Here is a 12,177-nt window from a genome sequence, read left to right on the forward strand (position 1 = left end):
CTTCTAAAATATTAGAAATATTCGACCCTTATTAAGGCACCTTACGATTAAACCACCCAGAACACAATAAATTAGATTTTCCATATTCTAAAACTTGAAGTGCCTTCCAGATTCAAATTTAAGTCATGTGGATGCACTTGTACTGAATTCCCAGCCTCCAAAAGAGGGAATGATTAACATTTTGAACAGATAATGATTATTAGTGAATGATTATACATATATACAGCATGTTGGAGCTACATGTTGTTAGATTAAGTAAGAAATTAATAGCAGACATTTAAAGTAACAAGTCTGCAGTTATGAAACAACTATGGAATTACATGCATGAAGTGCCAGCCAAATATTTGTATTGAAATATCTAAGTCAGTATAATTTACTCAGAAAACAACACACGCAACATTTTCTCTTTCTTTATTTATATTTTCGCATTTTATCTAACATGATTGTTATTATCAACACTGCTTTTTAGCCAGAGAAGCAAAATTCCAATACGATACCAAACAACAACGCTTTCATTCACGTACATGAAAGAGGTGGGACAATTTACAAAGAGCGTGATTCCAGTATGTTCAACTTTACCTTCATCCTTGTGGTTCTATAAATACAGTTTCCAGGATATTTTTTTCTGCGTAATATACTTGTAACTAATCACTGAGATGGATCCTCATCAAGCTGAATCAAGACCATGACTGACTAACTGAATCGACTGCTATTATACTTAAGTGACTGTGCATCTGTGTGTGTGTGTGTGTGTGTGTGTGTGTGTTTTAGAACGAGAAAAATAAGAGGTGTGTTTATATATTATACAGACATGACTGAAATAAACACCACGGTATTGCAAATGGTGTTTTAAAATTCTCTTAACACTGCAATAAGGGGACCAAGCAAAGACTTTTTTTGTTTACTTTGTTGCCTTTTTTCAGTTTAATGTCTCTGTTGCAGACAGTTTTAACGTTTGTTCTGCTATCAGTCCATATACATGGGAGAGCTTGGAGAAGCTGGCATTTGATCCATGATCCTGCAAACGTAACCGGCGACGTCGACCGAACGTTCCTCATACATCTGAATAAATGGGTCTCTCTGAAAAGAGGATGAGAAAGGACAATCATATATACAATAATGCACTATTACCAAGTTTCAGAGTCATCATTTTGTGTTTTTAGCATAAACTCACCAGTAGCTCTTTGTACTTTGGCCTTTTGGATTCATCCTTTGTAAGGCTTGATCAAACAGAAAGAACAAAAACAGTTCTAACAACAGTTGTGGAAGTGCAGGGTGCAGCTATGATTTAATCTGAATATTTAAATTATGTGCATCCTTACCACACGTTGACAAAGGCGATGAATTTGGGAGAGAAGCGCCTCTCCTCTGAGTTGCTGAGTTGCGGAGGGTCTCCTCTCACCACCTGGGTCAACTGGTCAAACACACTGTTCCACTTTGGGTAAGGAAACCGTCCTGTGGCCAGCTCATACTGAAGAACATTACATGCACACATGTTAAATGTTAGGTCAACATAGTACAGGTCAACAGAATTTATTGTGCATTTGAAGTTGCATTCAAATTCTTTTTGTCAGAGCACAAAAGAAAATTATAAAAGTGCAGTTTAATAAATGGATTCCTTCAAAATATAAAATGGGAAATAATTAAAATCTGAATGATTCTACCTTGAAATTGTCTCTTTCCTTTGTAAAAAAATAAGAAAATATTTATTTCTTACTTCATGGGGCAAGTAAAGCTATTATTAATACCCACCAGTGTGATTCCCAGACTCCACACATCTGAACGGACATCGTAGCCTTGTCTGGATGCACTGGGGTCTATTCTCTCTGGCTGGATATGAACAAAATTTTATTTTGTTATTTTTTATATATTATTTTATATAATATATATATATATATATATATATATATATATATATATATATATATATATATATATATATATATATATATATATATATATATATATATATATATATATTATATATATATATTTTTTTTTTTTTTTCCTTTACTAGCAGAATCGTAAAATAAAAAAATAAAAATCATAAAAATAAATGTATTAGGAGAAGTATGCAAGACATCAAAAGAGTTTTTCCCACAGCTCTTCAAAAGATCTGAAGTAGATCTGAAGTCCTATTAATAAGGATTCTCTCACTACAGTGCCTGACTCATAATGGAGCGCAGGAGGTTTTGCTGGCCACCAGGTGTCACTCTGCTCATTCATAGCCCTACTGTACCAAGAAAAAAAAACCCTCACACTTGGACAGTAAAAAAAGTGAATGTAGAAGAAGTATAAAACATGTACATCTTCAACATTAGAAAGACACATGTTACTGTTCAGCCTGGGTTCAAATTAATCCACCAACAGACCCACTGCTCTCTGAGAATACCAACCCAGTTCATCACCTCTGGGCATGTTTTCACCTGCACAGCAGGACCATCTGAACTATTTTGGTCTTTTACAACATCTTCTACACAGTGTCTCAGACTGCAGAGCAGACGTGATAACGAGGTGTCAGAAAGTCGCAGCCGTCTCATGCTGCCGCGCTGAGGAGGACGCGTCTCGCTGGCCCATTTTACAGACCTGAATTAGATGCTGATGTCACCCAGCAGAGCGGGACAGACTGTGCTGCAGCGCTGGTGGCTTTTCTAGAGCAGCAGCTTACTACTGCAGAGAGCATCACATCTGGCAAGACTGGAAGTGCGTAGTCTACACAGTCATGGGATGTGAATGTGAGGAAGCAATTCCACACTAATTATCATAATCTATTATTTATTCCACCTTCCTCTCAGTGAAAACAGTAGCTAATGCACACTAAACTGGAAAACGTTGTCCTCCTTTAAATTCCTTCAGCCGTTTCCTCACTCTGACTCCTCCACAACCAGTGCTGTTTATTTCAGTTTGACAAATGTTCCGTTTATTTGTGTGTCATCATGCACAGAAGCCTTTTTGGAGCCACAACAGCTCAATCAGTCATGAAACACAGTCATGACCACGACCACAGAAAGCGGTGAATCAGAGCTACCGGCTCGCTGAAAACCACACCCGATCAGACCCGAACAGATCAGATTCCGTAGCTGCACTGATTTTTCACATTACTGAGCGTGCAGCAGGCAGCAGCCCAGTGATCAAACACCAGAAACTGTTGCGGAGATTCTTGCCCCGTGAGCTCACAGCCACAGGAAGCTCCTGGCTGACTTAAGTCAGACCAAGTCATGAATGAAGTGCTCCAACTTAGCATTTCAGAGGGCAGAGTGTGGAGCTCGGTGGTGTTGATGTGACGCTGGGGTTCTGATAGTGCCTAACCAAATTTAGCATGGAAACTGCTGGGGAGTGTTTGGGGAGACAGGGGGGAGGAGGAGGAGGGTGGTGCTCCCCAGCTCACACAACCCTGCGGCAGAAAATAACCTTAAGTGACGATGAAATGGGATCATCTGAAGCACAAAAGCTTTGATGTTTTTCAAATGAACTGCCACAAACTATACAAAGGGTGTCTGCTCAAGATAAACATTGCTGTAGCGATACTACTTTTAAAATACTTTATCTCTTTGCCAAACAAAAGCAGGTTCACAGAAAAAAACAGCACCTTAGATTCTGGGTGAGCCTTTGTCTACAACAAATAATCTAAAGGAGGAGTTTCTAACTGAGTAATGACACAGATCACAGGGATTAATTTAGAATTCAGACATTTCAGTTGTTTTTGTATCCAGACATTTCATGGTGTATCTGGAGTATGGAGAAAGACAGAGGTCTATTAGGTGCATTATGGCAACATTATTCTTTGCGATTGTTCCACACGAACTATTAAAAGTCAAGATGTTTTTCCCTCTGCCATGTTGTCTTTCATCACTCTAATAAAATATGTCTTTTGTAAGCCCATTAACTAAGAATTTACAGTGATAAAAACCAAGATGAGCTGCAGTAATCAGACGCTGAAGAGGTCGGTTGTTGAAATAGTGAATATATCCATGACCTTTTTCTCACTGGTATCATTCAAGTCCAGAACATCATTGTTTGTTAGTTCCATGATTCTGAGCACGATCCCAACAAGCTGTGCTACTTCATCATGAATGAGCTCATGACGAGATATGACTGCTGTCCTGTGTCAGCAGACGAGTAAGGGCTGATTCACATCAACATATAATGAGTTACAAAGGCTAGAACGTTTGGCTTGTGTAACGTCTCCACTGATAAAACCTGATCACATTCAGCTTCGTGCTACTCACAGCCATGTATGGTCTACAGCCCGCATCTCTGGTTTTGGCAATGGAGTCCACCAGCTGACCACTGATGCCAAAGTCACACAGTTTAATGTTGCCGTTCCTGTCCAGAAGGATGTTTGATGGTTTAATGTCTGATGGAGAAAGGAGAAAGACGGGTGATTAAAATATGCCTAAAGAGACAAAGTTAGAAAATAACAATAAGCCGGCACCACTGTACCTCTGTGAATTATTTTCAAGTTTTCTTTTAAGTGGTTAAGTGCTTTCACAGTCTGCAAAATGCAAAGAAGTGGTTTAGTAGCAAAAGTCAAAAAGTCGCGCAAGTAGCTTTGTAAGTCACAGGAAAGAAAAATAGCAGAAACTTACAGCTAAAGTTATTTTTCCTAGTATTTCTTCTGGAATCACGTCGTCTAATGAGCAATAAACAAATTTGTAAAATTTGTCTAAGGAGGTAGCCATAAGTTCCATACAAATCCAGCAGTCACCCTGAAACATAGAACATTCAGCCTTTAGATTGTTAAAAAATATATATACACACATATAAATGGGTTGACACAATAATAACTGTAAAGCCACAATATGGGCAGGAATGCTAATTGACGTCACCTCTCTGAACAGAGCGCCGTAAAACTGCACGATGTAAGGACAATCACTACTTCTCATGACCACGTCCAAGTCCATCAGCAGCTGCTTCTGCTCCTTTTCATCGACTGTCGACCGAATTCTCTGGGATAAAAACAACAACCAGCCATGACTTCAAGCAACGCTATGGTTAATAGGTATTTTAATTTGCACCTAGGTTCTGTATCTGGGTTAAAATGAAATTTTATGAGTTCACCTTGACTGCCATGATCTGGTTGCTCGGCTTGTGCACCATCTTATTGACCGAGCCGTAAGCCCCTCGGCCGATCTCGCCCAGATCTTTGAGATCCTCGGCTGTGAAGTCCCAGTGCTGCTCGGGGGAGATTTTCAACTTCCCGGATGATTCGATGCTGTGTGTTCTCAGCCTCTCTCTGGAGATGATAAATGAGGGTAAGTTGAGTAAAGAGACATTAAAGTCCACTAAATGTAGGAAACCTTTGGGTGTCACTCACATGTGTGGGTTTTGAAAGGGCGGCCCCGCCGTGTTCAGTGTGAATCGAGTCGCCGGTTTGATCGGAGGATTGGCGAAGTTTAGCTTCAGGGCTTTGCGTTTGCCTAAACAGGAGAAGTGACCATGACCAGATCGGACGTTACACCAAGCAACAGACTTTTTGAAATTAAAAGGTTCCAAAGCCACATTCAACCAATATGAATGGTGATCAAAACAACAGAACAAGACATGAAACAATGGGAAGAAGGACCAGAAGTAAATTCATCCAAACATAATCAAAAGCAAGGCTGTCATGCTTTTCATAAAACAAGGGACGACAAACCAAACACACATTCTCATTATGGCTGATGTACAAAACACTTTGTTTCTATATTTATTATACCAAATCATAAACTTTTTAAGCATTTACATCTTTAGTTGTAAACTGTGAGATTAGAGAGAAAGACTGATTGGTTGGGAGGAAGAAAAAGCTCCATGAAATAAAATAGCCCTTTGTGTTACTTGTCATTTCAAAATCACTTAGTGCTACGAAGTTAAACCTTTGGGTTTTACGTTGGTTTTTGGCTGTAGACCTTTATGTAGCAACTATAAAAGTCCTATGATCCTGTAAACATCCCTGCTTCAAATTCATTATTGTACAGCACCAAAAGCATTTATAGACTCGAATAAACACATCTTTAAAATAAAAACGTTATCTGCAATGAGCTGCAACACTGTTGCATTCGATTGCACACCTTTGGGCTTAATGTGACTATTGAGCAGTCATAAACGCAAATATTTGACACACAATTCTGGCAGTATGTTCGATGACCCACTTTGCGATCATTGATTGTGCCATCAGTAAACATATATACGATGATGCTAATCACACAGGGCTGAGAGGTGTCATTTATTCTTTTGGAAATTTGAATCCTACTTTTATCCTACTTTTTAAAGCAGCCAACATTTCCTGTGTTGAAGGAAAAAACTAGTCCAAGCTACTTTAAGGCTGATAAACATTTCAGAAATTATTTCATATTATTTTTTGCATGAAAAGAATTTAGTGAAATTAGATGTTGCCATCTTCTGCGACACAATTATTCCCTTTGCTACAATAAATCAATTAATTTTTGTGTCTTCTTTGTTTAACTGGGTTCCCTAAGTGGGTTATATAGAGCCTTTAACTGATACAAAAAAGAACTGGAGCATGCTGCTAAAATCTGAAACACCTACATTCCCTGTGCAGAGAGACAAACCCACCACAGACAAACACAGAACAAGAAAACAAAATGTGAGGAATCCTGACAGAGACATGCTTTTCAAGGCCAACTGCTTTGATTTCACCTTGAATCACCTGACAGACTTTTGCACTCACTCCACCCAAAAATACCGCAGGAATGTTTGTGCTGGAATTCCAATAGGCTTGAATGGAAAACGCCACTTGAAATGACAACTTTTGAGTGTGTGTATCTTGTCTGGACAAGCAAGTGCTATGCACAAGTGAACCCATGCCAAAAAAAGGAGAGGGGGGGGGGGGAAACAAAAACATTGTGACGACACCACAGACGCTACGGTTTGTTGCTTGTTAGTTGCACACTACAAAAACAGTGACTGTTACTTAAAAATGTGTCTTTTTCCAGCTGGAAGAACTCTACTATCACAATGTTGTAAAATGAGTCAGAAGACGATTGTGAATATATGCAAGCTGTGAATTTTAGGCTTGTGCCAGCGGAATCAAGACAAGACAATTGAAATGGCTTTTGAGCACTGACGTTAACTCAACATTTGCATTATATAGCCATAAATGTTAGCTCGTGGCCTGACCCCATCAGTAGTACTGACTTGGATTAGTGGAGAACAGCAGGACAGGCTTCCCCAAACCAGACTGTCGGTTAAAAACAAAGGGATGAGAATTGCTGTTGCTGTAGGAAAAGAGGTTTGGCTTACTTTGAGGAGCTCCAGACAGGTTTATCTGAAACCCTAGAGGTAAGAAGACAGCTTTTATTTTCTTCATATTTCAGTCCATTTAAAAGCTCGAGGGGTCTTTCTCAAGAGAACGCTCTGTCAGTTAGGCCGTCGCCTCTTCCTGGGATAAGTCCCACACTTTTAGGGCTGATCATAGAAATTGGCCTTTGAAAACACACTGAATCGTTTGATTGGTCATTGAATGCATCTCCTGGATGGTAATGCATTAGCATGCACAGGCATTTTAATAACTAAAACAGATACAATCAGATGGACAACATAACATGACCTGAAGGTAAACATAAAAAAGGAAATGGGGTGGAGGAGAATTACCATAATGAAATGGTTTTGCAAGGAAAGCACACTAGAGTTCAAAAATGTTTTTTTTTTCTTGGGACAGCTCACCATCGTTCACCATCACGTAGCAGGAGTTAGGAATCATTAGATAGCAGCATTAAGATAAAATGTGAAACAAGATCAGAGAAAGGAGAATAACAAGAAAACACATCAACGTTTCTCTGTGACTGGATTTTTAACTCATCAGCTCACTCTGCTGAATCAAGGAAGTGTGTGTATCTACCTGTTTCACTCTGACATCTCCAGCAGGTGTTGGACTCTGAAATTAAAAATGAGAATGTGAACAGAGCTGCAGTGAGCATTTGTTTTAGTAGTGCTATGAAAAAAGAGCCTTTGAGCCTGCAAAGCTACATGTGACACACAGCTGTACAGAAACCCACAAAACATCAAACTGGATTTGGTTCAACATATTTACAATCACGTACACGCAATGTAACTTGACAGCAGATGTTTCAGCTGTTAATATGTTTTGCATCAAGTTAATTAAGACAAACTACTTTTTTCTAATCGATTGCAATGCAACTATCAGAAAGCAGCTTAGTCACCAATAAACGGCCTCTATGTCGGGGAAACAGTGATTCTGGTCTTCAAATATATGCAGAAGAGTAAATATTTATGTTTCTTTTATTTTAAAATGGAGGGGATGATATAGGTATATGGTTTATGTGGGCTACCCGGATCATATTTACGCCTTAACTGCCCATTTTTTGACTGGGGTTTGGCGACGTTATCCCAGGGCTGAAGAGGACTAAATGTAGCGGCTCCAGACTGTTGATCAGCTAAAAATTACATTATTACTTTGGAAAATACAACCTCAAGTGATAACATCCGCCAGGCCAGTCACGTTGAATTCCCACTGGTCCGTTCCAGTGGGAATGCTTTCCAATCGTGGGTGTAGCTGTGCCTCCCAAGCTAACAGCTAGCCCGGCTAACATTAACCTTCACTGCAGCAGCTCAACGCATCGCCCCCCCCGCACACACTTACCCTGCATGCTGCTCATTGTTGTGATATGCTGGGATCCTGCGTTAGCGCTGCTGTTGTGGCTGCTAGCTGTCGTTGAGTTGTTGGGACTGGGAGTCGCCATTGTTGTGCGTGCAAATTCCAGTAGCAGTAGCAGCAGCAGCGCCGGGGCTGCAATGCGGAGAGTCGCAGAGCAGCTTCACCCGTCCCTCCCTGACACAATAACGGCGGCCTCGCTGACACCAGCCTCGCGCCGCAAAGCAGGACAGGCAGCGACGGCGCGGCACTTTGAAATTGCGTCCCGCTGCTACGAAACCACGGAGCTGGAAGCTGGGTTAAATGCTACCCGTGTAGCAACGTCAACAAAAACAAACATGCAGCTAGGTTAGGCTAACGGGACTAGACGGCCGTGAGGCTTTTACGAGCCGCAATCAGCTGACCAAGTGACACTGACATGTCAACACCCACAGCGTCCATGGCTGCGGCACGCTAGCGACAGTTAGCAACGAGCACACCGGATGTTTGTTTCAAAATAAAAAAAAAACACGCGGGAGGTAGAAATTTTATATATTTGATACTTCGATTATTTCACTGAGAATCCAACAAACAGGCCAGTAGAATAATTATTTCGTTATTTAATTGAGCAAATTAGCTGTAATAGACATATTATTTTAAGAAAATACATTCAGCATTTTCAGGAAACGATGATTCGTGTTATATTCGGATATATTGTTCCAATCAATCACTTACTAGAAAGTAAGTCAAATAAATTTGCCACTCAATATAGTATCCACTATAGTTAAGTTCACAATCATCGGTACATTATTAATTTTGTTTTTTTGAGTCAACGGAAGTACTGTCTCCTTATTGAGCGTTTGGGAAGTATGTGTTCGTTTTGTTGCACGGGTTAACCGCTTAATGAAGATACGTTACATTGCAGTAAGCGATTCATTGATAGTGGTTCATTTTTCCATATAGGACTATTATGTGATGTATACGTATATATGTTCGTGGCGATAATGTACATATATGTACACATCCTTGGCTGTTAGGCACGCATTTAAAGATGTCAGTTCATATGAGAGCTGGCGGTGTTTACATCAAACACGGACGGAGTCAGTGCGCCTGCTTCCTGATGTCTGACGTTCCGTACGCTGGGCGGGGAAGTAGCTGCAACAATGGGAGAAGTTAGTAAAGAGAAGATCATTAAGACACGACTTAGCGTGATCTGGCAGTTCTGTAATGTTTTAATGTCTTTATTCTTTGCTCTTGCAACATATGTACAGGTGAGCGCTCTAACTGTAGGGTACATGCTTTTTCAATATGCGTTTTATTTATAATCCGTAACGAATATCTTCTGGTTGTTGTTTCTAGATTAATGATCCAGACGCAGGGTTATGGATGGTAAGACACAACCCCGTCTCGTGTCATTGCGTCTTTTTGAGATTGTTGATTGCAGTTGACGCCAGGCTTCTGTTGTAGGTGGGTTATGGTGTCCCCGCAATCTTGGTTGCATTTATTGGCTTGAAACCCAGTGTGACAGGTAGGGAGATGATATGGAGTATAAAGGTCATGCTTAGTGTACATCAGGTGGCAGTTTAGGACTGAACTCTCTAATATAATCATGAATCAGGGTTTATTTTCCTGTAACATTGGCTGTGTTAAATGTTTCTTCTTCTTTCTTTCCCAAACTTTCTAAATTGTTGAATTCTGCTCCAGTAAATGTTCCTTCTTCTTGAAAGCGCAATCAAGTGGATGTGTCTGGACTGTGCAAAAGAAAACTCTACATTTATCTATTGTTGCCATTGCATTGCAGAGACTTTGCCCTGGAGGCGTGTTGCTGATCTACATGTGATGATTTCCAGCGCTGTTATTGGCATGTTGGGATGGGCACTGTATAAAGAGCGAATCACACAGATCTTCCAACGGGAGGAGGGCAGGTACTGTACAAACATGATAGTCCTGAGCTGTTTACTTCAGCTCTAATTGACACTCTTTAAGTGTCAGTTGTTTCTTTTGAGGAAACCCCAAAGTATGATTTTTTTATGAAGAAATAACTAAAAGTTTTATTTCCTCTGTAGAGAGTTTTCTGGTTTGCTGTTGACGGCTGTTTGGCTTCTTCTGTGTCGTCACTCTGGAAGGTAAAATGTAACCATGCAGGGCATGCAAGGGAACGTGTCTTTTTTCTTATAGACAAATATATTAAAAAACTACCTAATGAGAGGTTTATCCCTTTTTTGATTATATTATGTAACAACATCTTATCTTCTCTGTCAGAGGTTCTGTTGGGATGTCCAGAGTCTTGACAGCAGTGGCCATCACAGTCTTCCCCTTTGTGGCCTGGTTTTATTACTACATCAACAAGGAATTGCGATTGAACTGGCCTGACCATTGTAAAACTGCTATTTAGATGAACTGTCTGCTAATTGAACATTCCTATGCTGTGTGCCGAGACTGACAAATCTGGCAAAAGAATGCTGCTACAGATCATGTTCTCTAATGTCACTCAACTATTTAGCCACACTCTGTTTCATCAGTATTACAAACTTGATTTTGTGTTAAATCTTATTAAATTTGTAATTTTCAACTAATGAAGGGATTAACTTATTTGTTATTTCTGTTTACGTTCATTCTCCTTTAATTGTGTAATATAAATGTAATAATCATGTAAATAACACAAAATATAATCAAAAAAAGTGAAACTCAGTCAACCTTCAGCTTTTATGTTACTTGATAATGTTCATCCTGTGTTACGTTCCCTCCACATTAATTCAAAATCAGAATCAGCTTTAATGGACTCTGACTCTGTCTTTGTTCCCCCTTGTGACAAAAAGCTAATTATTTACAATTTTAATTATAGTTACTTACAAAAATGAACAAATAAATTATATAAACTGCAGCCTGTTGTGTCACATTCAGCAGTAATTATTGCACGTTTATTTTTGTGTCTGTGAAGAGTCATTGAGTCATTGTATTGTGTGACCAGTAGAGTTCAGCTCAGAAACAGCCTGGGGGAAGAAACTAGCTCTGTGTCTGCTGGTTCTGGTGGCTATGGATTTGTGACACCTGCCAGAGAGGAGAGGTTTGTGTGCAGGGTGTGTGGGGTCAGCAGTGATGCTGACAGCCTGTTTTTTGAGTCTGGCCTGGGACAGATGCTCGATGGAGGGAAGCTCAGTCACAATGATCTTCTCTGCTGAGTGGACCACCTACTGCAGTCTGTGTCTGTCCTGTTTGGTGGCTGAACCAAACCACACAGTGATGGAGGTGAAGGGGACAGATTGGATGATGGCTGTATAAAAGATCCTGTATAGAAGCAGCTCCTGCTGGGAATTTTGCGGACAGTGTCTATGTGGGGGGCCCACTTCCTGGATGAGACCAATGACGGTCATGTTGTCTAGGAACAGGATCCTGGCATACAGTATGTGCAAGGAAAAATGTACTGTACACTTCTTATTTAACTTCTATTCCACAGCAGTGTTGTGACAGCACTGTAGATAACAACATAGTCCTGCAACTATGAAACATACTTCTAGATGTATACTATCAAATTGCTTGTTTTTTTTACGATTAGGTGCACAGCAACGTATTAACACGTGATC

The 12,177-nt window shown here is 40.0% G+C and overlaps 2 protein-coding genes across 6 annotated transcripts; one reads left to right on the forward strand and one right to left on the reverse strand.

Moving 5' to 3' along the window:
• Positions 1 to 396: 396 nt before the first annotated feature.
• Positions 397 to 9,091, reverse strand: map2k4a (mitogen-activated protein kinase kinase 4a). 5 transcript variants are annotated; one of them, XM_055510892.1, is made up of 13 exons: positions 8,603 to 9,091; positions 7,841 to 7,876; positions 7,138 to 7,275; positions 5,318 to 5,420; positions 5,062 to 5,236; positions 4,830 to 4,949; positions 4,590 to 4,709; positions 4,444 to 4,495; positions 4,230 to 4,357; positions 1,753 to 1,830; positions 1,323 to 1,471; positions 1,175 to 1,220; positions 397 to 1,080 (listed from the first exon to the last, which is right to left on the reverse strand). In XM_055510892.1, exons 1-13 carry the CDS (start codon positions 8,700 to 8,702, stop codon positions 967 to 969), a joined length of 1,359 nt encoding a protein of 452 aa, XP_055366867.1. In that variant the 5' UTR covers positions 8,703 to 9,091; the 3' UTR covers positions 397 to 966. The 5 variants fall into 5 exon arrangements, with proteins under 5 accessions (XP_055366867.1, XP_029015171.1, XP_029015173.1 ...); XM_029159338.3 differs by having other exon boundaries at positions 7,243 to 7,275; positions 8,603 to 9,089; XM_029159340.3 differs by lacking the exon at positions 7,138 to 7,275 and having other exon boundaries at positions 5,318 to 5,408; positions 8,603 to 9,089.
• Positions 9,092 to 9,441: 350 nt separating this feature from the next.
• Positions 9,442 to 11,477, forward strand: tmem220 (transmembrane protein 220). Its single transcript, XM_029159342.3, has 6 exons — positions 9,442 to 9,864; positions 9,953 to 9,982; positions 10,061 to 10,121; positions 10,395 to 10,518; positions 10,660 to 10,719; positions 10,856 to 11,477. The coding sequence occupies exons 1-6, from the start codon at positions 9,757 to 9,759 to the stop codon at positions 10,986 to 10,988; spliced, it is 516 nt and encodes a 171-aa protein (XP_029015175.1). The 5' UTR covers positions 9,442 to 9,756; the 3' UTR covers positions 10,989 to 11,477.
• Positions 11,478 to 12,177: the final 700 nt, after the last annotated feature.

This window comes from Betta splendens, chromosome 8 (assembly GCF_900634795.4).
Source record: "Betta splendens chromosome 8, fBetSpl5.4, whole genome shotgun sequence".
NCBI lineage: Eukaryota > Metazoa > Chordata > Actinopteri > Anabantiformes > Osphronemidae > Betta > Betta splendens.

Excerpts from the sequence above, each read along its gene's own strand:
- tmem220 (XM_029159342.3), top strand. The coding sequence starts at position 9,757 with ATGGGAGAAGTTAGTAAAGAGAAGATCATTAAGACACGACTTAGCGTG. Across the intron at positions 9,983-10,060 it reads CAGACGCAGGGTTATGGATG|GTGGGTTATGGTGTCCCCGC; the intron begins GTAAGACACAAC and ends CTTCTGTTGTAG. Across the intron at positions 10,122-10,394 it reads CTTGAAACCCAGTGTGACAG|AGACTTTGCCCTGGAGGCGT; the intron begins GTAGGGAGATGA and ends ATTGCATTGCAG.
- map2k4a (XM_055510892.1), bottom strand. The coding sequence starts at position 8,702 with ATGGCGACTCCCAGTCCCAACAACTCAACGACAGCTAGCAGCCACAAC. Across the intron at positions 4,496-4,589 it reads TAGGAAAAATAACTTTAGCT|ACTGTGAAAGCACTTAACCA; the intron begins GTAAGTTTCTGC and ends TGCATTTTGCAG. Across the intron at positions 1,221-1,322 it reads ATCGCCTTTGTCAACGTGTG|CCTTACAAAGGATGAATCCA; the intron begins GTAAGGATGCAC and ends TGTTTGATCAAG.